At 48.6% G+C, this 24618-nt stretch overlaps 2 protein-coding genes across 4 annotated transcripts in view; both read left to right on the top strand.

Annotated features, from left to right (window-relative positions):
- CASP2 (caspase 2) lies at positions 1-18042 on the top strand. Of its 2 annotated transcripts, XM_012177298.5 has the most exons (11): positions 1-186; positions 3428-3578; positions 3874-4041; positions 4203-4284; positions 4910-5004; positions 5288-5464; positions 11325-11453; positions 11605-11695; positions 15239-15388; positions 15532-15641; positions 15788-18042. In XM_012177298.5, the coding sequence occupies exons 1-11, from the start codon at positions 113-115 to the stop codon at positions 15917-15919; spliced, it is 1359 nt and encodes a 452-aa protein (XP_012032688.2). In that variant the 5' UTR covers positions 1-112; the 3' UTR covers positions 15920-18042. The 2 variants fall into 2 exon arrangements, with proteins under 2 accessions (XP_012032688.2, XP_012032689.2); XM_012177299.5 differs by lacking the exons at positions 15239-15388; positions 15532-15641; positions 15788-18042 and adding an exon at positions 11780-11844.
- A 4611-nt stretch (positions 18043-22653) lies between these two features.
- The window catches only part of CLCN1 (chloride voltage-gated channel 1), a 38577-nt gene continuing 36612 nt past the window's right edge, over positions 22654-24618 (top strand). For both annotated transcript variants that reach the window (XM_004008136.6, XM_027968891.3), the window contains exon 1: positions 22654-22895. In XM_004008136.6, the coding sequence (XP_004008185.4) occupies positions 22716-22895 (180 nt within the window). In that variant the 5' untranslated portion in view covers positions 22654-22715. The remainder of the gene's footprint in view (positions 22896-24618) is intronic.

Here is a 24618-nt window from a genome sequence, read left to right on the forward strand (position 1 = left end):
AGTGCGCAGGCGCGTTGCGCGCCGGCGGACGGGGGAGGGATGCTGAGGACCCGGAGGCTCGTGGTTTGTTTGGGCTGTTGGGGGTGCGCGCACAGCCCGGGAAAAGCGGGAAATGGCGGCGCCGAGCGCGGGCTCCCAGTCAGCCCTCCAGCCAAAGGAGCAGATGGCCGCTGATAGGGGGCGCAGGTGAGTGGGGAGAGTCCGGGGGTCCTTAGTGGGTCCGAGGGGAGGAACGCAGATTTCTGGCGTGTGATCCTGGCGCCTCGTCACCTCGGAGCCCCTGGAAGCAGCTATATCCGCGCTTCCAGCCAGGGAAGCAATGACCGAGGGGAGCGCAAGCGGGCGAATCTCTTCTGGGCCTTGTCCGTCTCGTGCACAGACTCCCCAGCCTCCATTTCTTCCAACGCACGGGGCTCTGAACCAGGGGAGCTCTTTTCAGTCCCGCCTAATCTCCGCTTCTCTTAAATGATTCTTTATCTTTTCTGTTTCGTGCCTCCCTTTTCAGGAACTAAACTGCTCTCTTAAACACCTGTGAGACCTGCAGACCTCTGCCTGGTGTGCATTTGTTTTAAGTCGAGTAGATCATGATCTGTATTGCATTGGGTGTAGTGAACAGATTTTCAAAGCATTCCACAGAGGTGTTGGGATTTGAGTACTTTGAGACAAGGAGGTGAGTGTGCCTCGGTCTCTGCCCTAGGTAAATCCTTTCATGGCAGACCCAGAAGATTAACTGAGGGCTTTCGAACCAGACCTGCAGAAGGACACAGAATCAGGACTTTTAAAACTCACCTTTGCGTCCGTTTTCTCCACTCCCTCCTCCCTTTCCGTATGTGTCTTAAAGTTCTAAGTGATTGTGGTTACTTCTGAAAAGTCCATGTTTGAAACTGCCCAAGATACGGAATACTGGAAGGAGCAGGTGTGTGGAGAATGGATGGTGCTTCACATCAAACCCTAATGAGTTACTGATTGAAAATTTAAGTCCAGAACTTGGAGTTAAAAACTGAGTGTCGATTAGTGAATTGTGTGAATGAGATGGAATGGGGAGAGACTTTGAGAGGGATTGTCATCGTTTAAGGGCAGACCAAAGGTCCTGTGAAGGAAAACAGGGACCTAGTAGGGAGAGAGGGAAACTGGAGAGAATGGTGGCATGGAAACCAAGGGAGGATAAAGTTTCAAGGAGAAAATACTAGTAAATTAAGAGAAAAAAGTAAACTGCCCCACCATTGGTGTGTATCCTGAGGAAATACCCAGTATCCAGCTGCGATGTTATCTTGAGACTGACCTATTAACACTTATTTTTATCAGAGTTCATGCATGTCTGCTTTGGTGTGTGTTCCAAGGTGATTCTTTAAAAAAAAAAAAAAAAGTATTTATTTATTTATGGCCGTGCTGAGTCCTCGTTGCTGCATTGGGGCTTTCTCTAGTTGGTGGACTAGTTGTGCTCCTCTCTTGTTGAGGAGCACAGGCTCTAGGGTACGCTGACTTCAGTAGTTGTGGCTCCTGGGCTCTAAAGCACATGCGAAGTAGTTGTGGCATACGGGCTTAGTTGCTCTGCTGCACGTGGGATCTTCCTAGACCAGGAATCGAACCGTGTTTCCTGCATTGGCAGGTGCCAAGGTGATTCTTAATGACATTTCTGACTTCTCTACAGATTGTATTGTCGTAGCAGGTTTTTAATGAATATATGGGGTAATGAGAGTATTACGATAGGACAGAAACAAGAAGTTAAAGCGGAGTTTCAAACATCACTGTCCCAAACCCCAAAATCAATGAAAGTTGGCTACCTGTAACCCTGGGCCCTAGAGAAGGAAATGGCAGCCCACTCCAGTATTCTTGCCTGGGAAATCCCATGGACAGAGGAGCCCAGCAGCTACAGTCGATGGGGTCACGAAAGAGTTGGACACAATGACTAAACAACACAACCCTGGGAGTGTTCTACCGGCTGGTTCCTCTACTTTGGATTTCTTGTGCCTCAGAAGCTCTTCCAAAGCTGCTTTTCCCTCCTCCATTCTAGAATTAAACCATGGACATTCTACAAATGCGTGGTATTTCACTGATTCTGAGATGTATGTCCCCGTCACTCCCGTACTCTTGCCTGGAAAATCCCATGGATGGATGGAGGAGCCTGGTAGGCTACTGTCCATGGGTCCCAAAAAGTTGGACACGACTGAGAGATTTCACTTTCACTCACCCTCAACCCCTACACAAACTCATTTTAACATCTTTGAAATCAGGATGCATTTTAAAATAGATTTTTACGTTGCAAACTGAAGCTGTTATCTTTCTTACTGCCAGCAGATCCTCACTGTTGTTATGTATGTGGAAACTGAGCAGGCTGACAAGTGTGGAACTTAAATATACTAAGCATATAGATGGTATATATTGGAAATAGGATTCTTTTAGTTCATCAACAGAAGCTGATCTCTTTCCAAATACATAGCCAAATGAAGGAGTCCTTGAAATGAAGGCATCCCTCATAAACTAACTTACCAAAATAATTTTGGCTTTTATAGGGATTAACCCTATAAGTGATTTCAAGTTACACTGATTGTTTCTGTCATTGACATTTATCTGCTGTCACTGTCAGACTTTCTACTTAATTCGGTTCTTATAGGATTCTGGTCATTTCTGGTGTCATTTTGTCACGGGAGCTAACAGTTTTAAAAAACCATAGTTTTAGGTGGTATAAGTGGGCTTCCCAGGTGGCGCTAGTGGTAAGAACCTGCCTGCCAGTGCAGGAGATATAAGAGACGCGGGTTCAATCCCTGGGTCAGGGAGATCCCCTGGAGGAGGGCATGGCAACCCACTGCAGTATTCTTGCCTGGAGGCTCCCATAGACAGAGGAGCTTGGTGGGCTTACAGTCCTTAGGGTTACAAAGAGTCGGACAGGACTGAAGCAAATAAGCACAGCACATAGTGCAATACAGGCTTGAGAGGGGTATGTGTGTGTGTGATTTATTTGCTGTTAAAGTTGTCCGTTGACTTTTTGCCATTGTATTAAATTATTTTATTTCTCACAGAGGATTATTTTAAATTCAGTCACTGTCAGCAACTTAGATAAGTAATGTGAAATGTTTTCTGCAGCACTCCTGAATTAAAATTGGTCTGACAGAGGAGTATTCCTTATTGTGAATATGTATACTTGTGTGTGTATGATTTTTGTTACGATAGACATTTGTTATTCTAGTTAGAACACAGAAGATGATCTCAGCTGAACATCCTCTGTAAAGGATTTATATCATTTGCTTATAATCAATGTGTCACTGCCTAATAACAATACTTCTGTGATTTTAAGCAGATTGAGTAAAGTATGTCTTAGTTATCGGAAGCCCTGTTCCTTATATTTTTCCTACCGACACCTCTTGCACCCCACTCCTCTATGCCAAATCTTGTATTGACGGCTTTTCTGTCTGCCTTTTATCTGCAGGATGTTGAGAGGGTGTGGCATGCATCCTGACCATCAGGAAGCTCTCAAAAAGAACCGAGTGGTGTTGGCCAAAGAGCTGCTGCTGAGCGAACTGTTGGAACACCTCCTAGAGAGGGACATTATCACCTTGGAAATGAGAGAGCACATTCAGGTATCGAGGCAAAAGAGGAAACCCAGGGAAATACATTGGTGGTCAGAGCAAGAATAGAGTACAGTACAGTGGGGGAAAGATGTCATTCTTCACTAAGGCAGTGAAAATGCATTTCTGCCCTCAAGCATTTGACAGAAAAGACAGAATCCACGAGTAACGGGAAGGAGTTCACACATCCATTTCTTTCTGTGAAAAGGAGTTCTTGAGACAGATGATGATGTTAGTGGGAAGCTCGCCTGGAGAAATAGGATTACAGCTGGATGAGTAAAGGTGATGTCATGTTTTATTCTTATAGGCCAAGACGGGCAGTTTTGGCCAGAACGTGGAACTCCTCAACTTGCTGCCCAAGAGAGGCCCCCAGGCCTTTGATGCCTTCTGTGTGGCCCTGAGGGAGACCAAGCAGAGTCACCTGGAGGAGCTGCTGCTCAGAACCCTGTCAGGTCTTCAGCCTGTAGTCCCCCCGGTATGGAGCCCTAGGCTGTGTGTGTTGAGAAAGGCTAGTTTGGTGGGAAAGGCATCTTTGAGACAGTGGGGATGAGTTGGGGTAGGGGGACTAGGGTTCTGTATTACTTGATCTGAACCAGTTCCCCTGAGCCTGGCTTGGTGGGTCCTGCTTTCTTACAGTTGAGCTGTGACTATGACCTGAGTCTCCCTTTCCCGGTGTGTGAGTCCTGTGCCCCCCACAAGCGGCTCCGCCTGTCTCCAGGTAAGAATTGATGATGTAAGATAGCACAACCCCTCCTCCTGTCCGCCCCAACCAGTCCCCCGTTGCAGATTGACTTCTGTTTCCTTGACTGGTATCTGACTTTGCCTAGTGTGATACCTATTTTTGTTCATAATTGGCATAGTTTCCTCGGTGCATTTGTTAGGGACCAGCAGGACAGTTTAGGTGGGGTGTAGATTGGACCTGTTTCCCTTCCATAACAAATGACTTTTTTAATGGTGATTGGCCTTTGGAGCAACTGGTGCAGGTAGGAGATTCCTGCACGTGATTAGTGTGTTTGTATACAGCTGAGTTACTTTACAGTGAGGAAAAACTACGCTGTGGGCCTCTAGCCTGCTGACTTATTAGCCTCCTGATTAGAATAAGACTTTTATCAGATACCGCATTCAGTCATTGAGTGGGTTGAGCACCTGCTACTCTAGGCAGGTCCAGTGCAGAGGGTCCAGTGCAGAGGATCCCGTGATGAGCAAAAGCAAACAGGGTCTCTGTCTCCGTAGTGCTTACAAACCAGGGGAGTGAGCGAAACCAAAGGGCACCTGAGGTTATATGAAAATACTAAGATTGCCGGGTAGACTATAAGCTAGTTTTTCTGGTTTGTGCGCCGCAGATGCAGTGGAGCACTCCCTAGACCATGGAGATGGTCCTCCCTGCCTTCAGGTGAAGCCCTGCACGCCTGAGTTTTATCAGACACACCACCAGCTGGTGAGTCTTGGAAAATGGCAAGAGGAAAGGCACTGGGAGATGAGATCCCCTTCCTGGGCATCTGAATGTAGCTAGCTTGTGTGTACATCATTTCCTTTTCGCCTTGTTAGTCTTGAAAGCATTGTCCACTGACTGTCTTTTGTGGGCATTTCTATATTTTGACCTGGTGGGGCTACAAAGAAGAATGTGACGTCTTAGTTTTCTTGAAATGTCTCATTTTGGAGGGGGAGGCATAGTTTCTGTCCTCACGAAGCTGACGGTCTCATCGGGTGCCCCTCGCCAGGCCTACCGGTTGCAGTCTCGGCCCCGCGGCCTGGCACTGGTGCTGAGCAACGTGCACTTCACTGGAGAGAAAGACCTGGAATTCCGCTCGGGAGGGGATGTGGACCACAGCACTCTCGTCACCCTCTTCAAGCTCTTGGGCTACAAAGTTCATGTTCTTCTTGACCAGACCGCACAGGTAGGTACCTGAGGCGCAGGGCATGTTGACATGTGCATCAGAGAGCTGGTGACACGTGGGGGCCAGACATGTCCATGCTCTTATAAGCCAGGCGGGCTGGGCTTTACTAGAGTTACTCTCTCTCCCTACTTTTTACTTACTGTATTCTGTCTCCCACCTTGCAGCCTAGTTTTTGAAAAAAGGAAAGAGGGACTTCCCTGGTAGCCCAGTGGTAAAGAGTGCGCCTTCCAATGCAGGAGACATGAGTCCGATCCCTCATCTGGGAAGATCCCACGTGTCTCAGAGCAACTAAGCCCACGTGCCCCAGCTTCAGAGTCTGTGCTCTAGAGCCCAGGAGCCACAACCACTGAGTCTGAGCGCCCTGGAGCCTGTGTTTCACAACAGGAGAGTAGCCCCCTGCTCTCCTAAATTAGAGAAAAGCCCTCCCAGGAAGACCCAGCACAGCCAAAATAAATACATAAAGTTTTAAAAGGAGAGAGAGAAAGATCTGGGGCCAGCCGGCTGCTGCAGTGTTGACCTCCCAGGGTGGCTGTGCTTCCTGAGTAAGAATGGTCCAGGATCGGGTTCTCCCAGCTAAGCAACTTGTTTCCCAAGCACTCAGGAGGTGAGGAGACACTGATACGCACCCAGCCAACCAAGGAAAGGTACATACAAGTCAGGACTACACAGGACAGTGACTTCTTGATTGATACTGCTGCTTAGGGTTCCAGCTATTATTCTCATGATGACATTGGCTGATAAAAGTTTGCTAGAATTGTGCTTGTGAAATACTGTTTTGTTGCTGTTTCGTGAATTAACATGACCTGTTGTTATAAGTTGTGTGACCACAAGACAGATCTTCGGGTAGATAACTTGTGAACTAGATTCCTGCAGGTCATCAGCATTTTTGTGATCAGTTAGTCTCCGTTAGCCTCAATTACTGGCTGTACCACTGACGGTTTTACCTTTAGGGAGTTCTGTTTTGAAACTGAAAATAGTGCATTGGTAGATCGATACTAATTCTTCCATTTGATTCCAGGAAAACAGTATTTTCCTAAACTTGCCTTTGGGAATGTCCATGGTAAAAAGGTTTCTAGGAGATTCTATTTGATCTGTTGAGGTAGTGTGGTCCCTGTCTGTCTTCAGCATTGTCTGTGGATTTCATTTTTGTTTCTCAGTTGTCTTACTTCTATGAAATAGATTATATGTCTGCTAAACTTCAGGTAAGGCCAGTTTCAGTGGTTGATACCTGAATGTTGTCCTGCTGTTGCCAGCTTCTCAGTGATAGCAGCTCCTGCAAAGGAGTAAACTCAGGCTTGCTTCAAAGCCATGGCTAGAACAGGTTCTTGGATCATCAGGTACTTTCCTGAGAGTTTCCTGGGCTTGGAGTAAGGGGGGACAACAGTAATTCTTTCAGAGGGAGTCCTATTAGAAGGTCATTTAACAAAATGAATGCTGTTTCCGTTTCTTTAATGGTTTTGGTCTAATCATTCCTTTTACTAGGGATATACTCTTTCTTTGTTTTCCAAATTTTATGCAGTTGATAAAGGATTTTATGTGCCTGATAGTTAAAAGATACATCCCTAATCACCAAGTCAGCTCTGGGCTCCTGCTTCTTGGTGACATTCAGTAGCTGTGATGGGCCTATGAGCCAACTTCACAGATCTCATTCCCTGATGCAGATTCAAGGACCTGTTGGATTCTGATTCTCTGATTACATTGTTCCATGACTTGAATTGCAGTAGAGTTCAATTTTGAGCCCCTTATAATGGGGAACTATGTGAACTGCCAGAGCTTCCCCGATAGCTCAGTGGGTGAAGAATCTGCCTTCAGTGTAGGACCTTGGTTCAATTCCTGGGTCAGGAAGATCCCCTGGAGAAGGGACAGGCTACCCACTCCAGTATTCTCGGGCTTCCCTTGTGGCTCAGCTGGTAAAGAATCCGCCTGCAATGCGGGTGACCTGGGTTTGATCCCTGGGTTAGAAAGATCCCCTGGAGAAGGGAAAGGCTACCCACTCCAGTATTCTGGCCTGGAGAATTCCATGGACTATATATAGCCCATGGGGTCCAAAGAGCTGGACATGACTGAGTGACTTTCACTCTAAATTTTGAGACCCTTATAATGGGGAACTATGTGAGCTCTCAGAGATTTTTTAAAATGTGAACCTTGAATTCAGGGGACCTCAGTTAGATGAAAGTCTTGATTTCAGTTTAAAAAAAAAAAAATGCAGCAGCACGTCCCCTAATGTTCCTGAGACGACAAAGGATTAGAGACGGTGTCTTCTGCAGTAGTGAAGAGGAAGAAGCCATCACCTGGGTAGATGTGGTCAGGAGGGTGTGAGACTTCAGCTGTCTCTGGAGGGTGGAAGCTGCTGAGGAGAGAGGAGGGGTGAAGGGGTCCTACACAGGGGCCACAGCATACAGGTTAGAGCTGTGGGTGATGTTCAGGACCTTGTGGTGAACCAAGTGTCTGGGGCCCAGGAGTGCCAAAACAAGATTGGAGATCAGGGGACCAGAATGCCCAGGGCCTTGAATGTCTTTCCCAAAGGAATTGGACTTCCTTGTGTTAACACTCCAACATCATTAGTAGTTTTTGAATAGAAAGGTGATGCATTCACAGTGATGATTCAGGAAGATTAATATGATACCATTGTAAAGAATGAGGTAGAGGGCTTCCCTGGAGGTCCAGTGGTTAAGACTTCATGCTTCCAGTGCACGGGGTGCAGGTTCGATCCCTGGCTGGGGAACTGAGACCCCACATGCTGTGATGAGATGGCAGGGGTTCCGAACAGGATAGCAGACCAAAAGGAAAAGGACACACGTGGAAAATAGTATAATGGCATGATTGTACCGTCAGTGCTTTGTGACTGAATAATATGGAAGAATAATATGTGACTCAATAACATGGAAGAAGAAAAATGTAAGGAATTGAGAGCCCCCGAGTAAGTCAGGACCAAAGACGTGAATTTGGGAACTACTAGTATAGGAAAAAGACTTAAGTAATGAGAGCCTGTGATCTCCAAGAAGGAGCCAGAGGGCTAGGATTGAACCTTGAGGGTATCTGGTCCTCAGCAGCTCTGGAGGTGCAGAACGGGACAGTGCAGGGGCAGCTTCTGACAGCGGCCGGGCGAGCTCACAGGCACGGTTGAAACCAGAGGACAGCAGTCGGTGTGACCATTTGGTGCAATGGGCGTTTGCACAGGAATACTTTCTTTCTGATCGAATGTCCTCAGCAGGCCAGAGACAGAACCAAGGAAATTTGGATCCTCTTTTTCTCCCCCTATTCTCTTTTTGCTTTAGAGATAATGTCATTTAAAAGTCTGAGATGGTGTAATCTTGAAGAATTGTCTTACGCTGATGGTGCTGGTGAGCACACTGGTATCTTCCCTGCCCATGGAGGTGTTCAATGCTTCCGTTCTTCATCAGAGTCTGTTCTCATTGCTTCCACCTCTTGAGGTTACTAGTTCTAGAATTACAGTTTATTGTATGTTAGGCAATGAGATACCCTTTAAAGTGGCAGATTTCTTTTCACCAGGTATTGGTTTATAGCTGGCTTTGAGAGTATAGTGACAAGCGCTATGGGTCATCTCTGGAAAATGCAGCTGCCTACAGGATTTTGTGTGTAGTTGCAGGGAGTTCACAGGTTATTCCCTTCTGTGTCCCCCAGCCAAAAACACGTACAAGTGTGAAGAGCCCTGCTATTTATAGAAGCACTGTAATTTTATCAAAAATAGATCTCAAGATCCTATTTTAAGCTATGCTGCTTTCAGAAAAATTCCCCCAAATGACTAACCCCCATTTATTCAGTGGTTTAGTCTTATTAAATTCAGTTACAGAGCCTTTCTATTCTTACTTTGGACTTTGTTGTCTTCTGTTTACTGATGTAATAACCTCAGTTTAGTTCAAAATGCTCCTGAGTGTCAAACTTATACTTTTATTTCCTTGGAGCAAAATTAGCTTGCACTGTTGACATGTTAAATTCTGTTATAGTCAACTCCAGAGGAGCAGTCATAACTTATATGTATTCTCTGGAGATTATATATTATTGAATTAATTTTGGATATCTTTTATTACCTTAAGATCTCCAGAATTATGGCTGGGTTCTGTTTGCTCAGAAAGTATACATGCCCTTTCAACACAACCAGTTTCTCCATTTCCAGTGAAACTGTAGATTTTCAAGTCTTTTATGAAATCTCAGTTATCTGCAAACAGATATGTTCCAAACAGCAGATGAGTTCTCACATGTTAGCACATCAGACTCACATGGAGGGCTTGTGTGACCTCTCAAAGAGCAACATCAGCCTCACCCGGGAGTCTGCAGGAAATGCAGTCTTTGCTCCTGGCAAGCTGAGCCTCCACAAGCCTGTTAATACAAGTAGGAGCTGGGTATGGTGCTGTTAGACACACGTGTACTGAAACTGCTCTGCTTTATAGCACATTCTTCATTATATTTTGGTCAAATTCATAGCAAAATAAACTCATTTTCTCCCTGCTCATCTCAGAGACAATCTAGACATTTTGAGTTGTAGAGGGAGACGTAATTTACAGTTTGTATCACATTGGTATAATTATGCTATTAGATGTATTATAACTTTCCATTGTATAGAGCAAATGCTTAGGAGTGTTACTCATATATGGCAGTCTAGTGCAAGATCAAAAAGATTCTTAAGCTGGACTACAGTGTTTCTTTGGAAAAACAATATTGCTACCCTTCATTAGAAGGCACAGTATGAAGGCAGGTCTTTGCAGTATGTGCCAGGCATAGTGATAAGCCCTTTCTATGCAATATCTCGGGGCTTCCTTGGTGGCTCAATGGTAAAGAACTCACCTGCCAATGCAGGAGACTTGGGTTCGATCCCTAGGTTGGGAAGATTCCCTGGAGAAGGAAATGGCAACCCATTCTAGTGTTCTTGCCTGAGAAATCCCATGGACCGAGGAGTGTGGCGGGTTACAGTCCTTGGGATCACAAAAGAGTCGGACATGACTTAGCCACTAAACAACAGCAGCAATGGATGCAGTGTTTCATTTAATCTTTACAAACTCAGAGAAAATTTACTCTTAATTGTCTTCTTACAAAGTGGATATTAGAACCTGTTCTAATTTATGAACCCAGGGGTTAAACCTAGGTCTCTCTGATCCACCGGCTCATGTGGGTAGTCATGACCCTGTCCAGAGTCCTCTGTAGAGTGTGTTCTTCTGTGAGCAAAAGTATTTTTGTACAGACGTCATCATTGTCCCTGGGAACTTCATTTCTGAGACAGAAAACAGCATAGAAGTACTGCTGTCCTCTATTGTCATGATCCTGTGAGCCCGTGGTCACAGAGCAGTTCTTAACGGCTGTTACTTTCTTGTAAGCGTGTTACTTACTCATTCACAGTTTACCTGGTGGTCCCCTTTGTGCCATTAACGTACAAGGGCACATGCGCTGAAGAAAGAGCTGGTTGATGCCTGGAGAGTGGGTCAAGTTAACTAGCATCTGCATGATTAGCTTCATTAGTAACTTGGCTTCACTCCAGGAGTTCTTCACATGAGCTTGTAATGAGCCTGTGAGTCATTATATTCAGTGTTTCGTCTAAGTGAGTGTTAGTTGCTCAGTCTTTGTGACCCCATGGACTGCAGCCCACGAGGCTCCTGTGTCCATGAGATTTTCCAGGCGTGAATACTGGAGTGGGTTGCCATCTCCTTCTCCAGCGGATCTTCTCGACCCAGGGATTGAACCTGGGTCTCCTGCTAAAGTCATGTAGTTTTCTCGTGCTTACTTAGCTTCTGACTTGGTAGAAGACACGTTTGATTTTCTAATAGCCTAGGGCTTCAGACACCAAAAGGAAGCTTGTATAGGTGCTGACTCTGGGGAGCAACCCTGAAAGGCATCTTTCTCCTAGGAAATGCAAGAGAAACTGCAGAGTTTTGCCCAGCTCCCGGCTCACCGAGTCACTGACTCCTGCATAGTGGCGCTCCTCTCCCACGGCGTGGAGGGCAGCGTCTACGGCGTGGACGGCAAACTGCTCCAGGTGCGTGCCGGTCTGTGGCCACGGCTGGTGAACCTGGGCCACGCCACCTCCTGCTGCCCGTCTCTCCAGGGATGGCCACTATTTGTGTGTACAGGACTCGGGGGTCCCACTGACCACCAACCCCCTCTTCTCCCTTATTTCTCTCCGGCAGCTACAAGAGGTTTTTCGGCTCTTTGACAATGCCAACTGCCCAAGCCTACAGAACAAACCGAAAATGTTCTTCATCCAGGCCTGCCGTGGAGGTGAGTGCCCCGGCGGACCGGCACCTGGGTGTGGCCCCCGGGCAGCCTCCCACCCGCTCTCACTTTCCTATTTGCTCCTCTCAGGTGCTAGCGGACCCCCTGGGCACCTCCTTCTGTTCACTGCTGCCACCGCCTCTCTTGCTCTGTAAGTGTCTCCCGACGCATGGGGTGTGCTGGGACTCGGGCCGCCCCTGGCTCTCAGGTGGTCAGCTCTCTGCGCACCGCCACGTCCGCCCCCAGGACGCTCTCGGCCAGTGCCTTCGCCTTCTTTGAGGACGCTTCCTTTTTCCCTGTGCTTATTAACCCCGGTGCGCTTTTCTCATCGCTCTTTCTGGTTCAGGGTCTGCCAGCTGCTCTGCTTCCTCACCCTCTCACTTGATCCTCTTCCTCTTTTTCTTTCTCTGCCTCTCCTCTCCCTTTCTGCTTTCTCCTCCTCCTCCTCTTCTCCCTCACGCCCCGTTCTCGCCTCCTCTCCTCTCCGGGCCCCTCCTGTGTCGTGCGGGAGAGCAGTGTGGAGGCCCCATGTCAGCCTTTGGCTCCTGCTCTTCTGCGAGCTCCTCCCATCCCTCTTGCATGCACTCTCTTCATCCCTTAAAAAGCCAGGACTCCCTGATTGCGCTCAGAAGACATCGGGTGTGCTTCTCATCACAGAGGGAAAGAGTAATGATTGAAAGCTCTGAACGTGGAGTCAGATTCTGCCTCTGCTACTGACTAGTCATGTGAAGTTATAGAGGAGTTCCTCCATGTCCCTCCACCTTAGTTTCCTCAGTATAAAATGTAGGTAATCACACGTCCTAAGGTCATGTTGTTGTGATGGTTAAGTGAAGTGGTTCCATGAAAGTGGTTCATATTAGCTTAGTGCCTGGCTCATGGTAAATTCACAAAATACCAGCTCTAACTGTTATAACATGGTCTGTGCCCTTAAGAGACTTACAGTTTGATTTAAAGGTCCCTTTTTCCAAAGATTCAAATAGTGTATTTTTTGCATGGGTATAGCAGTATTCTTGCCTGGAGAATCCCATGGACAGAGGAGCCTGGTGGGTAAAGACCACAGGATCACAAAGAATCGGACACAACTGAAGTGACTTAGCACACACGCCTAGCAGAGCACAGCAGTGGAATACCAGGTAGAGCCTTTCAGGGAGAGGAGGAGTGCAGTGTGACAAGCACATCAAGATGAAAAGGATACCCCTTCCCCTGCCCCAAAGCGGGCTGAGCCAGAAGTATGCCTGGTTCTCCATCTGCATCAGTCACGTGTAGTGAGATGTGGCTGACCACATGAGACAGATCCTAGTGATCATAAACCTGCAGCCACAGCTGAGATTTTGGGCTTTCACAGATAATAGTACAGAACTATTGGGAGCACAAGTAAGAAACAATTGGATGATTTTTTTTTTCAGGATGATTACAGGGAGCAGTGCTGAGAAAAAGAGTATGTGTGAGCAGGAACGTCCTCTTTTTGTGTCCCTGCTATATCCCCGGGCCCAGGGCACTGCGTGACACATAGTAGCACGTCATAAATATTGGCTGAGTAGATGGAAATTCAGTTCAGTTCAGTTGCTCAGTCGTGTCTGACTCTTTGCGACCCCATGGACTGCAGCACACCAAACCTCCCTGTCCATCACCAACTCCTGGAGCTTGCTCAAACTCAAGTCCATCAAGTCGGTGATGGCATCAAACCATCTCCTCCTCTGTCGTCCCCTTCTCCTTCTGCCCTCAATCTCTCCCAGCATCAGGGTCTTTTCAGATGAGTCAGCTCTTCGCATCAGGTGGCCAAAGTATTGGAGTTTCAGCTTCAACATCAGTCCTTCCAGTGAACATCCAGGACTGATCTCCTTTAGGATGGACTGGTTGGATCTTCTTGTAGTCCAAGGGACTCTCAAGAATCTCCTCCAACACCACAGTTCAAAAGCATCAATTCTTCGGCGCTCAGCTTTCTTTATAGTCTCTCACATCCATGCATGACCACTGGAAAAACCGTAGCCTTGAGTAGATGGACCTTTGTTGGCAAAGTAATATCTCTGCTTTTTAATATGCTGTCTAGGATGGAAATTAGTTTGCCTAAGAAGTGGAGCAATAATACAGAAAACAGATACAGGGATATTATGAGAAAAGAGCCATTCGTTGATCAATAGATCTGAGACACAAAGGCAGGAAAGGTGTCTCCTTTCTCTTGAAGGACGCATGCAGCTTGGCCTGTTTCCTGTAAGAGGCATCACTGGCAAAGTGAAGTAAACATGTTCATCATCATTTTCTCCTGGGTCAGAGATTATATACAAATACCAGACCTGGGTAGGGAAAGATAGCGCCCTCCTGGGCTAAGCTGAATCTTTCCTTTAAAATCAAATCCTCCAAGGGATGACCAGTAAGCCAGCTGTTCCTTTAAAAGTCTGAGCTCACCTGTCTTCTGCTGTACTTAGTTAACATAACTGATGCCTCTAAAAAGGACCCTGCCCTGTATGACTGGCTCCTAAACTGGAGTGTAAGCTCCATGAGGATGGGGACTTTCTCTTCACTGTATCCCTCGGGCTTAAAACAAAAACAGTGCTTGGCGTGTGGCAGTTGCACAGTAAATTTTTGTTGGATCAGTGAATCTTGGTCATTTTCTGCACAGACCTTCAAGCTTCGCTCCCCTTTAAGGCTCTCTTGGGTGTTACTTGGAGCGGGAGGTGTAAAGAAAAAGAAAGCTTACATCCTCTGTTACCTTTGGCTTGACAAGCAGTGTGTCCTTCTGTCTCTTTCCTACCACTCCCAAACAACAACGTCAGAGAGAGAACACGTCTGGGGCTAGATAAGGCCCGGTCAGAAGGTTGGGCGTGTGCTCAGGGGATGTTGAGCATCTACTGGTAATAGTTGAATAATAGTGTTCTTTTTACATTGTTTAAGAGAAAACAGTTGTTTATCCCAATTTTAAGTGTCTCTTAAATTTTGTGTGCCAGCTACAGCTTGGCTTATGAAATTAATAAATAATAAGTGGTTTAAAAATATCAAAAATACCGTGGAAACAGCTGATCATGCTTAGTTTTATAATGTGTTTTTCAAATACATAGAAATTGTGGTTGTGTTTTTCATACAGCATACTTGTAGTAATTATATTTTTGGTTTATTAACTTGTTTCTCTTTTTTATGTAATAAAACTGTATCAGTATCTTGTCATGTATTGCAATAAGCAGCACTTTGACTTCCAGGTATACTGATAACTGGACGAGTGAATCGTGGACGCAGACGGCTTTTTGTTCTGTTTACAAGGAGTATTTAATTGAGCACTTTCCCTGTCTTACAGAGTGGACAAAGCTCAGACCACATATACGTGCTCGTGCGTGGGCACCCTCTGCGTGATCAGTGCACACTGGCAGAGGAGAAGGAGTGATGGTGTTTGTTTTCCTTTTTTTTTTAATTAATTCATTAGCCACAGGTTGGAGGCAACAGCTGGAAATGGCTTTTCCCCATCCCAGTTGCAGGGAACTTGGGCTTGCCTGTGACAGGCCCAAGAGAGGTGGGAGGAAATAACGTCTTTGTCCACTCTTATCTGCTTTTGTACAGATGAAACAGATCGTGGGGTCGACCAGCAAGATGGGAAGAACCATGACCGATCCCCCGAGTGCGAGGAGAGTGATGCCAGTGGAGAGGAGCTGCTGAAGACACGGCTGCCCACCCGCTCAGACATGATTTGTGGCTACGCCTGCCTCAGAGGTATTGTGTGTCCCGAGGAGTGATCCCAAAGGTGGCAGCCTCTGTCACGCAGGGCTCTGACCAGGGCGGGTGTGGGGGAGGTCAGTCCGCTGGGGAGGGTGCCCGTGGCCTTCAGCCGGCGCCCGCTGCTGCTCTGGTTGCAGGGACCGCTGCCATGCGCAACACCAAGCGGGGCTCCTGGTACGTGGAGGCCCTCACCCAGGTGTTCTCCGAGAGGGCCTGTGACATGCACGTGGCTGACATGCTGGTGAAGGTATGTGGGCCCCGCCCGGCCGCGCAGTGTTCCTCCCTCCTGCTCCCTTGCACTGGATTTCAGTCTTCCACCACCCTTCTGCTTGTGCTGGGATTCTGAAAGCACCCGATTCTCATACCCCGGCTGCTGGGTCTCTGCCTTGGCAGGTGAACGCACTCATCAAGGAGCGGGAAGGCTACGCCCCTGGCACGGAGTTCCACCGCTGCAAGGAGATGTCCGAGTACTGCAGCACCCTGTGCCGCCACCTCTACCTCTTCCCGGGCCACCCCCCCACGTGATGCCAGCCCCGGCCCCCGCATCCCACCTCGTCACCGGCCGCTGGGCCTCAGGAGGCGAGGTAGAGCCTCTCTCCCCAGGATGCGCGGCTTCTGTGCCTCCCCTCAGGGACTGGGACTCCCCTAGGCTCCTTTCTCACACCCACCGTCTCACCGGTGACCTCGGCCCGCCAGCTTCTCCCATGCGCAGCTCTCCTGTGGAGCTGGCTCTGGCTGGACTCGTTGCCAGGAGCGTGTGGCCTCCGTTGAGGGACCTGGCGAGTGACACTGTGCACGCATACCCTGACGGGGAGAAGGCGTGTGGGTTTCCTCGGTATTTGTGTTCAGCTCCTGCCCCAGCGCTCTTGGAGGAAGCACCCTGGTAATCGCTTTTGTTCCAGGAGCTGAGATGTCCCAGAGGTCACACCTCCCATCTCTCCTTTCATGTCCCAGCCCCATTTGTCCCAAAGTGGGAGTTTCAGTTCAACGCAGACAGTTTTCATTTGGTTTCAAAAGGCCAAGCAGCCTCTGCTACTGTGGGTGGGCCCGGACCTCTGCGTTTGTCCCCTTCGGTTCCAGGAGGTATCCCCTGGGAAGGACCGCCTTCTCAGCTCAGCTCTTGGCTCCTTGGGGCTCAGGGAATTCAGCCTTTCAGTGGAGGTCAGAATTTGGATGCCTTGTGTCTGTTAACTTGTTGATCTTTGCCCATGGAAGCTTCCAAGATCTTTTCATGGGTTGTGGGTGCCCTGAGCTTTGTACCTGAAGTGAGCCTTGCAGGGAGTGTCAGCAGAGGAGATAAGGGTGCTATGCTTGCTCATGCTTGGCAGTCTGCCACCTTATCCTCGTTTTTCTTCCCGTGAAGTGCCCCTCCTAGAAAAGCTTCCTGGCTGTTATCTCTCTGCTTCCTGTTTCGCCCCTCTTTACCTTTGTCTCATTCTGTTTACTGCAGCCGCGAAATCGTCTAAAATACAGCTTAATTGGATCGTTTGGCTGCTTGAGGACGTAATATAGTACTTTGTTCCGGCTTTCTTCTTCCGTATTAAATCCCCTCTGGATTTTATGTGTTATTTCCCCTTCCCATTGTGACTGTCCATTTCAGGGAGGTCAGTGCTCTATATATGTTATTTATTAATCCTAGAAACCACCTTTATATGCACTTACATGAAGCCTTCTATTCTTAAAGGCCTTCTTTTGCCATACGACAATCTAATCTCTGTATGACAGATTTTGATTTTGGTTTTTAAGTATAAATCTGATCCTCTTGCTCCCCTGCTTGGAACCCTTTGGTTTCCTGTCACACCTCTAATCAAATCCAGACTCCTTCCCTTGGCCTTCAGGGCCTCGTAAGTGCTGATTTCCCTGTAAGCGGCAGCTCAGTGATGCCCTGGGTTTCTCAAACATTCTGAGGTCTTTCCTGGCCTAGAGTGTCAGACGCTCTTCCTGGGTCCGCTGAGCCCTACCCCTTGCCACTCTTGGCCCTGGTGGCTTCTTTATCCTTCAAGTCAGAGCTCAAAGGCCACCCTTTTGTGGAAGCCTTCCCAAGCCATTCTATTAAAAATCTAGTGTTGTTTTTAACTTTATTTCTGTCTTCTGTTTAATCCCCTCATTGCACTTACCACACTGTATAATCACTTATTATATGCGTGCGTGCTTCACATGTTCATTCGCATCTCCCTTTAAACTCCATGAGGGTGGAAACCTTGTCTTGTTCACTAATAGGCACCCAGTGCCTGGCACGTCATAGCTCTTCAATAAATGTTTGCTGAAGAAAGGAAGCAACCCTAGCTAGAACCCTACTCTTTGACGAAATTTCCCTTTTGGTGAAAATACCCAGTTTAGTGTTTGTACTCCGTATCCTCCCACGTGTTTTGTTTCATCCACTGGTGTTATTAGCTCCCGAGAATGGAAGTCACGCGCAGGGCGACTTCCTCTGCATCTCCCGTGGTGCCGGGCACAGCGCCCAGGCTTTGGTAGTTCAGGTGCTCAGTAAACACTCGTTCCATGAGCTGGGGGCTTGGAGACTCGTTGCCAAGTCCTGCCCTTGGCTCAGTGTCATCTGGAAGTACTTAGGTGATAGAACCTTTCCAGTTCCCACTGCCAGGATTTTGTATTGCCATCTGGTGCCAAATAAATGCTCATATTTATTACCGGTGTGTGCCTGATGTCTGTAGATAAATCCGTGTTGGGAAGCCCACTTATTTCCTTGGCTTCTTAGAGCTGCTTTTTCCCCACCACCTCACAGGGCGCACCCAGAGCGGGACACATTTTGTTTGGCTGCAAGATCTTTCTAATGCTACCAGGTCCGCATTTCGGACGGGCCCACCTCCATTGTCGTGGCCACAGGCAGCGGCCCCAAACACAGCTACCAGCACTGGGATTCCTCATGGTCACAAGAGGTGGAAGAGTCAAGTAGCATCAGTCCTGGATTATTTAGATGACGAGATGGAAGCTAGAGAAACAGATTGAGTTGAAATGGGAGGAGATGCCAAGGATCATAGAATTCCCCATCTCGCATAGTCCAATTTGGGTTTAAGGTTTTCCTGGCTGGGTGTAACTGGTAAGAGAATTCTCGGGCAGTGGACTGTGTAATCTGGGGAATTCTCGGGTGCGGTATGTCTGTACCTGGAGAGGCAGGCAGGCTACAGAGGGTTAGAAACAGGAAGTTCTGTAGGAGCTTTGTGGTGGGATAGCTGATGAGGACCCTGGGGTGGGGTGGGGGGGGTGGGGAGCTTGTCTATGAACCTAGAGGAAGAGCAAAGAGGGACGAAGTTGAGCTGAAGCATCACTGGGTGGAGAGAGGAACTGGCTGAAGAACACTGAGGGCAAAGGCCTTAGGAGCAGGCTGGCCCCGGGTGCCTCTGGAGGGAAGGCCCTGGAGCAGTGAGTGGGAGGACAGCCTGGGGGAGGTGGGTGTGTTCTGGGCTTACAGAGCAGCATCTGCTGAGCTGGACTCCCTGTCCTCCCCGCCCCGCCCTTGGATAAGGGTGTCAGGTTGAATTTCACAGCTCCGTGTCCTCTGCCAGGGGATTCTCTTCTAAAATTATCCCCCTTCCAGAACTGGGGGCGGTTCTTTGCTGCCCTCCCCCCATCCCATCTCCCATGATAAGGAAGAGAATAACAGGAACAAATGGAGCAAGTGGGATATTCTGATAGAAGGAGAAAGTGGTCTGAGGCAAAGATGTTAATAACCGCTCCAGCTGCCCGAACACTGCGTCTCACAGGCCCTATGCTTGCAGCTTTACACCATCCTCCCACAAGCCAGGAGGGTGTCATCGCCCCGGTTCTTCAGAAGAGGAAAATGAGGCTCAGAAACTTCAATTTATACAGAAGAAAAAGGTATAGCTTTAAGGACACAAACTCCAGAATTAAATAGATTTTGAATACTGGCTTGTCCTTTTAAGGTATCAGAGATGTTGGCTAAGGTACCTAACTTCGCCCTTACTTAAACACCGGTAAATCATTGCTGCCTTAAGGAAGGATGCTACCCTGTGAGGAGGAAGCGGGAGGATGCGTGGTGGATCACTTGGGGTTAACGCATTACAGATGCTGTTACCATCTCTGAGCGTGAACTTCAGTTTAACGACACAAGTTAACATTCAGCGCTCACTTTGGGGCAAACACTGACTTTTACGTCCATTCTTTTCTCTCCATAACCCTCAAGTTAACTGCCTTTCTAAGGAAACAGAGGCCAGAGTGGGTAACAATCTGTCAGCTTGAGTTCAACAATTTTGCTTCTGTGACATTTTTTCCTAGCAAAAGGTTGTTTTTTTTTTTCCTCCCTCCTTACTTTTTGGGGCTATAGATTTTCCCCATTGAGTTGTGAGAAGGAGCCTGAGACCAAAAGAAAGACTACTCCATCTTAGCCCTTGTTGGGCAGAGAACAGGGGGAAAAGTGTACCGTGTTCAAAAATCCAGAAGAGGGAGAAAGAGCCCTGTCCATTGTTAGGAAGGCGGCGTATGCCGGGGAGGGAAGGGACCAGGCCTTTTTGAAAGATCTGGGAGGCAAGGTTCAGTAAGCACAGAGGAGAAATGGCTACCAGCGAGAAATGACTGCCTACAAAGAGGGGTGTTCAGAGGAAGTTACAGTTGCCTGGGGGAAATTTCAGCAAGTTGGTGGTCATGGATCTCATGCTAGGCTTGATGTGGAATGGCAAGTCATGACTAAAGCCCCTTAAGAATAATATGGTGTATTGTCCAACAGTTGGAAAGCCCAGACTTCAAGAGGTGGGAATCTGACAACAAGGGTGTCACCCAGGGAGAAAGTTCCTGCTTAAATTGATATGGGGATCCCAAGGAGCTGGGTCGTTCACAACCTTCTATACCCCAACACACTCCCAAGCACCTGTGTCCTGGACGGTCATTTCAGCAACCTTCCTTCAAATAGCAATTCCATAAGCCTATAGGTGCTTGGACCTCAAGAAAATCTATTAAAACCCCAAAGAATACGTATCTTATTCAGTATACATATCATAGGTAAATGCATGGTTGTGAATTTGTTTCCAAATTTAGGAGCTTTTCAAAGGACTCGCCGGAAACCCATCACTGTCCTTCCGAATAAAAGCACTGAACCCATGGGGTGTTGGGGGTGGGATGGGCACAGTTTATATTTTATTTTCTTGTTCTCTTGCAGAATGATAACCCAGGAGATTTTAATCTTTGAGCTAAGACTCAAGATCCTTACTCTTGAATGCTTACCCTTCAGAGCCAGCAGCTGGAGAGCTCCTTGACCCTCCTGATTTCAGAGTCTGGTTTTTAGAATTACAGCTGGTGCTTCCAGGTGGCTTGGTGGATTGGGAGGGTTTTCTTAATGCCCATGATCTTGCCTTCAAATTTTGGGATCCACAACCAGGACCTGATTTTCTCAGGAACACTGGAGAAATAAACAGTTGTGTTAGATACTTGTTTCTTGGAATTATCAAGTTCCTGCAAAAACTGACTACTTTCAGGGGAGCCACCTCCACAAAGGGGTGGAAATCTTTTCTGTTTCTGAAGCCCCCCTCCCCGCAAGAAAATAATTTCGCTTTGGCAATCTATTTTCTTTCCTCTCGGCGGTCTATTTTCCTTATTAAAGTTTTTCTTTTGGGACTGTCCTAACGGTCCAGTGATTAAGAATCACCTTGCAATGCTGGGGATGTGGGTTCGGTCCCTGGTCAGGGAACTAAGATTCCACATGCCACAGGGCAGTCGAGCCCATTCACCACAACTGAGCCTGTGCACCACAACTGGAGAATGTGTATCACAGCCGGAGAGGCTGTGTGCCACAACAGAAGATCCTGCGTGTCGCCGTGAAGATCCCACATGCTGCAACCGACACTCGACACTGCCAAATAAATAAATAGACAGATATTTAAAAAAAAAAAAAAAAAAAAGCTTAAAGTGTTTCTTTCATCTCACACCAACCCATTAGATCTCTCTTATTTTCTGCCTGGGGAGAAGGGAGACGTTACAGAACATCCAGGGCCTCAAATCACACATTTGTCATCTTTGTGGGTACATTACAGGTCTTCAGATTTATGTTAGGAAAGGTGCTCTTAATGGTATTCATCTTTCTACCTGCTTTGGACAGTCCTATTTAGCCTGGAACAAATTTCAATTGTAGACCAGACGTTCAGTGTCCCTACCCTGCAGTCCCTGGGACAGACCTTGCTTGGTGATGGATCCCAAACCACACACTGGCTCATGTTTATAGCTTTCCTTCAATAGTGAATAGTTCACAAGGGAAGGACCGTACTAGGAAAATTGGTCTAAAAAAAAGCATAATGCCATATAGAGTAGTTTGGCCTTGGCCAAAAATTATTTATTGACCTGAAAAGGGAAGAATAGCAGGGTACTTCCCTGTCATCTCTTATGTCTGTCGGGCTCATCGTGAGAAACGCCCACTCCCGTCTCTCCGTGGGCTCCCTCTTTCCCTCACCCCACTTCCACTTCCCCCCCCTGTTATCTCACCTCCCCTGACAGCCCTCCCAGGGGTGCTCTGTGCGCTAAATGGAAGCTCAGTCCTTCCCTGAACATCCAGGCTGCTGTGTGGCTGTCATGGATCAGTCCGGGAAGTAGGAGAAATGCCAGAACCCAAGGCTATTGCCCCTGCGCCCCACGCCCAGTGGTGGTAAAGGTGGGGTCAAGGGTATGACTCCAAAGCATCGCTAGTGGCCTCTGGCAGACAAAAGGCAGAGCTGGAGGAGAAAGCTGAATATCGATTGGGTTGGGAGAGCTGGTCCGACAGATGAGGGCTAAACCTGGGGGGCACCCAGAGCTGGAGACGAGCCCACAGGGGAAGACGGCAGAGAGGCGCGGCTTACTCGCCCAGGTGAGCCACTCCCCAGTGTTTCTGGACCCTAGAATCACTCCACCCAGCTCCCAACTGCTACCTCCCCACGGAAGGATGGACTGACAGAAGGAAAGAGATGGGCTGCTTAGAGTGTGCAGACTCGGGGAGCATGCAGGTCCAAAAGCCTCAAAGCAGTCTTCCACCCTGATCTGGACAGTATTTATAGCCAGACCAGTGACACGGGGCTGGAATCCTCTTCGTGACGCAGGAGTGGGCCGGTGCTTGTCCTGCTGGGGGAATTCCCTGTGGGGCTGCCCCCCAGGTTCTTGTCCCCACCCCTCCCCCACATGGCTCTCACACCTGTTTCGACCCCAAGCAGATCAGATGTGGCAGTGGGGCGGGGGGGTCATGTGACGGAGAGATGGCTATAAATAGCCGGGGGTGGGCATGCTGCCCCAGACGCCTTGGGGACAGGCAGGAGGAGAGGCTTAAGGAGCTGTTCTCGGGGAAGGGTGGGGGCCGGCAGGCCGAGGCCTGACCAGGGGCAGGGGCATGGAGCCGTCGGGGGCCCAGCCGCGTGGGGGCGAGCCCAGCTGGTGGGGCAGCGCCCCCCAGTACCAGTACATGCCCTTTGAGCACTGCACCAGCTACGGACTGCCCTCTGAGGACGGGGGTCTGCAGCGCAGGCTCCGGAGGGATGCAGGCCCCCATGCCAGCGCCCACCCAACACAGGTAAAGTCCTCAGAGGAGGGGGCGGTGGGGTCCAGGAGCCAGAGGAGCCACAGATCGGGGGAAATGGAGAGGCAGGTGGCTAAAGGGGGCAGTGTGATCTTTCTAACTTAAAGTACACGGTCATGTGTTCCAAATATGAACATTCTTTAAAGGTCTGGATTCAGCCCAGTGGGCACCTTCTATAGAGATACACATGTACCTGAACACAAGTTTACTAACTGAATCCCCCAAATGTCGGGGGGAGAAGGCAGAGCCACACATGGGTGGCAAGCCCGTGCTTACATAAGCTACACTAGGGGACTGGCAGAGGAGCCCACACCTCTGTGTGCCCCTCACCCTGCACACAGGCACCACCAGATTCTCCCTTCCCACCCTCAGCAGAACACACACACCCACACTTCTGCAGAAGGCAGAGAGGTGGGGATAAGGGGAGAAGATGGACAGAAGAGCATGGTCAGTGACCCAAGACAGACCAGTGTCAAATGAGCAGAAGAAATGTAATCAAACTTGCAGGTAGGAGGATTCATCAAGTGAGACCCCATGTGGTGGTAGCACCTGGAGAGATACAGAGCTCTGATCTCAGTGAGGTGGGCGAGGGGGTTGCTGGTGAACTAACTAGGGGTTTATTGTTGTTCAGTCGCTCAGTCGTGTCTGACTCTGTGTGACCCCATGGACGGCAGCACGCCAGGCTTCCCGGTCCTTCGCTGCCTCCTGGAGTTTGCTCAGACTCGTTCATTGAGTCGATGATGCCATCCAACCATCTCATCCTCTGTTGCTCTCTTCTCCTGCTGCCTTCAGTCTTTCCCAGCATCAGGGTCTTTTCCAATGAGTCCAGGGTAAATATCCTTCAGGTGTAGACACTGAGGAAAGGGCAGTGATGGTGAGGGCATCCCCGAAGGACAGATTGGGAGCTTGTTGCAGATAAATGCCCAGGTTTAATTCAGCAAGTGAACGTGCCTGTAGAGGGACAGGATGGAACCTGTCGGGGGCGGGGGTGGAGGGGACCAGGAAATCAGGATTTAAAAATGTTTTAGCTGATGAGGGGGTGGAACTGTGTTTCCTTTGGGGTCTAGGCAGGGCAGGGAAGCTGAGGGCTAGGCTGGGGATCTCCATGCTGGGGTCCAGAGAATCTAGGTCTCAGTCCTGACCCGTCCTGAGGATGGTGGGTGGGGCAGTTCCTGGAGAATCAGCTGGGGGGCAAGGGCACAGAAGTCAGGGGAGGCTCCAGGGGTGAGTCAGAGCAGGCTTCCTGGAGAAGGCAGCTTGGAACGCAGTGCGGGGTTGGACAGGAAGAGCCCCCTCTCGGGGTCCTGGGCTCTCTGTCGCCGGGTATGCGGTCTGAGTGGGACGTCAGCTTAGTAAAGGTGCAGCTGCGTTGCCTTCCAGTGTTGGCGAGCAAAGTGAGCACCCTAGCGGGAAGCCGAAGGGATGTGGGAAATCAGGTTGGGCAGGTGCAATGAAGGGGAGCTTGGACCTTTGTTCTTCTCTGCTTAAATCTTATTATGGAAATTTCACACTTCTACAAAAATAGAAAGAGTGGTGTATTGAATCCCCAAGTACCCCTTGCCCAATGATTAATTATCAATTGTCGGCATCTTTGCATCCATCCTCCCATCCCCGGCCCTACACTCAGGAATCGGGACAAAACGCCTGTTTCAGGCTTGACCTCTTTTTCACCTCCCAGCCCTGCTCAGATGGTGAGTCCTAGTCCAGCCAGCACAGA

The sequence above is a fragment of the Ovis aries genome, chromosome 4 (genome assembly GCF_016772045.2).
Source record: "Ovis aries strain OAR_USU_Benz2616 breed Rambouillet chromosome 4, ARS-UI_Ramb_v3.0, whole genome shotgun sequence".
In the NCBI taxonomy this organism is placed as follows: Eukaryota; Metazoa; Chordata; class Mammalia; order Artiodactyla; family Bovidae; genus Ovis; species Ovis aries.

Excerpts from the sequence above, each read along its gene's own strand:
- CASP2 (XM_012177298.5), top strand. The coding sequence starts at position 113 with ATGGCGGCGCCGAGCGCGGGCTCCCAGTCAGCCCTCCAGCCAAAGGAG. Across the intron at positions 5,005-5,287 it reads ATCAGACACACCACCAGCTG|GCCTACCGGTTGCAGTCTCG; the intron begins GTGAGTCTTGGA and ends GCCCCTCGCCAG. Across the intron at positions 15,389-15,531 it reads TGGCTACGCCTGCCTCAGAG|GGACCGCTGCCATGCGCAAC; the intron begins GTATTGTGTGTC and ends CTCTGGTTGCAG.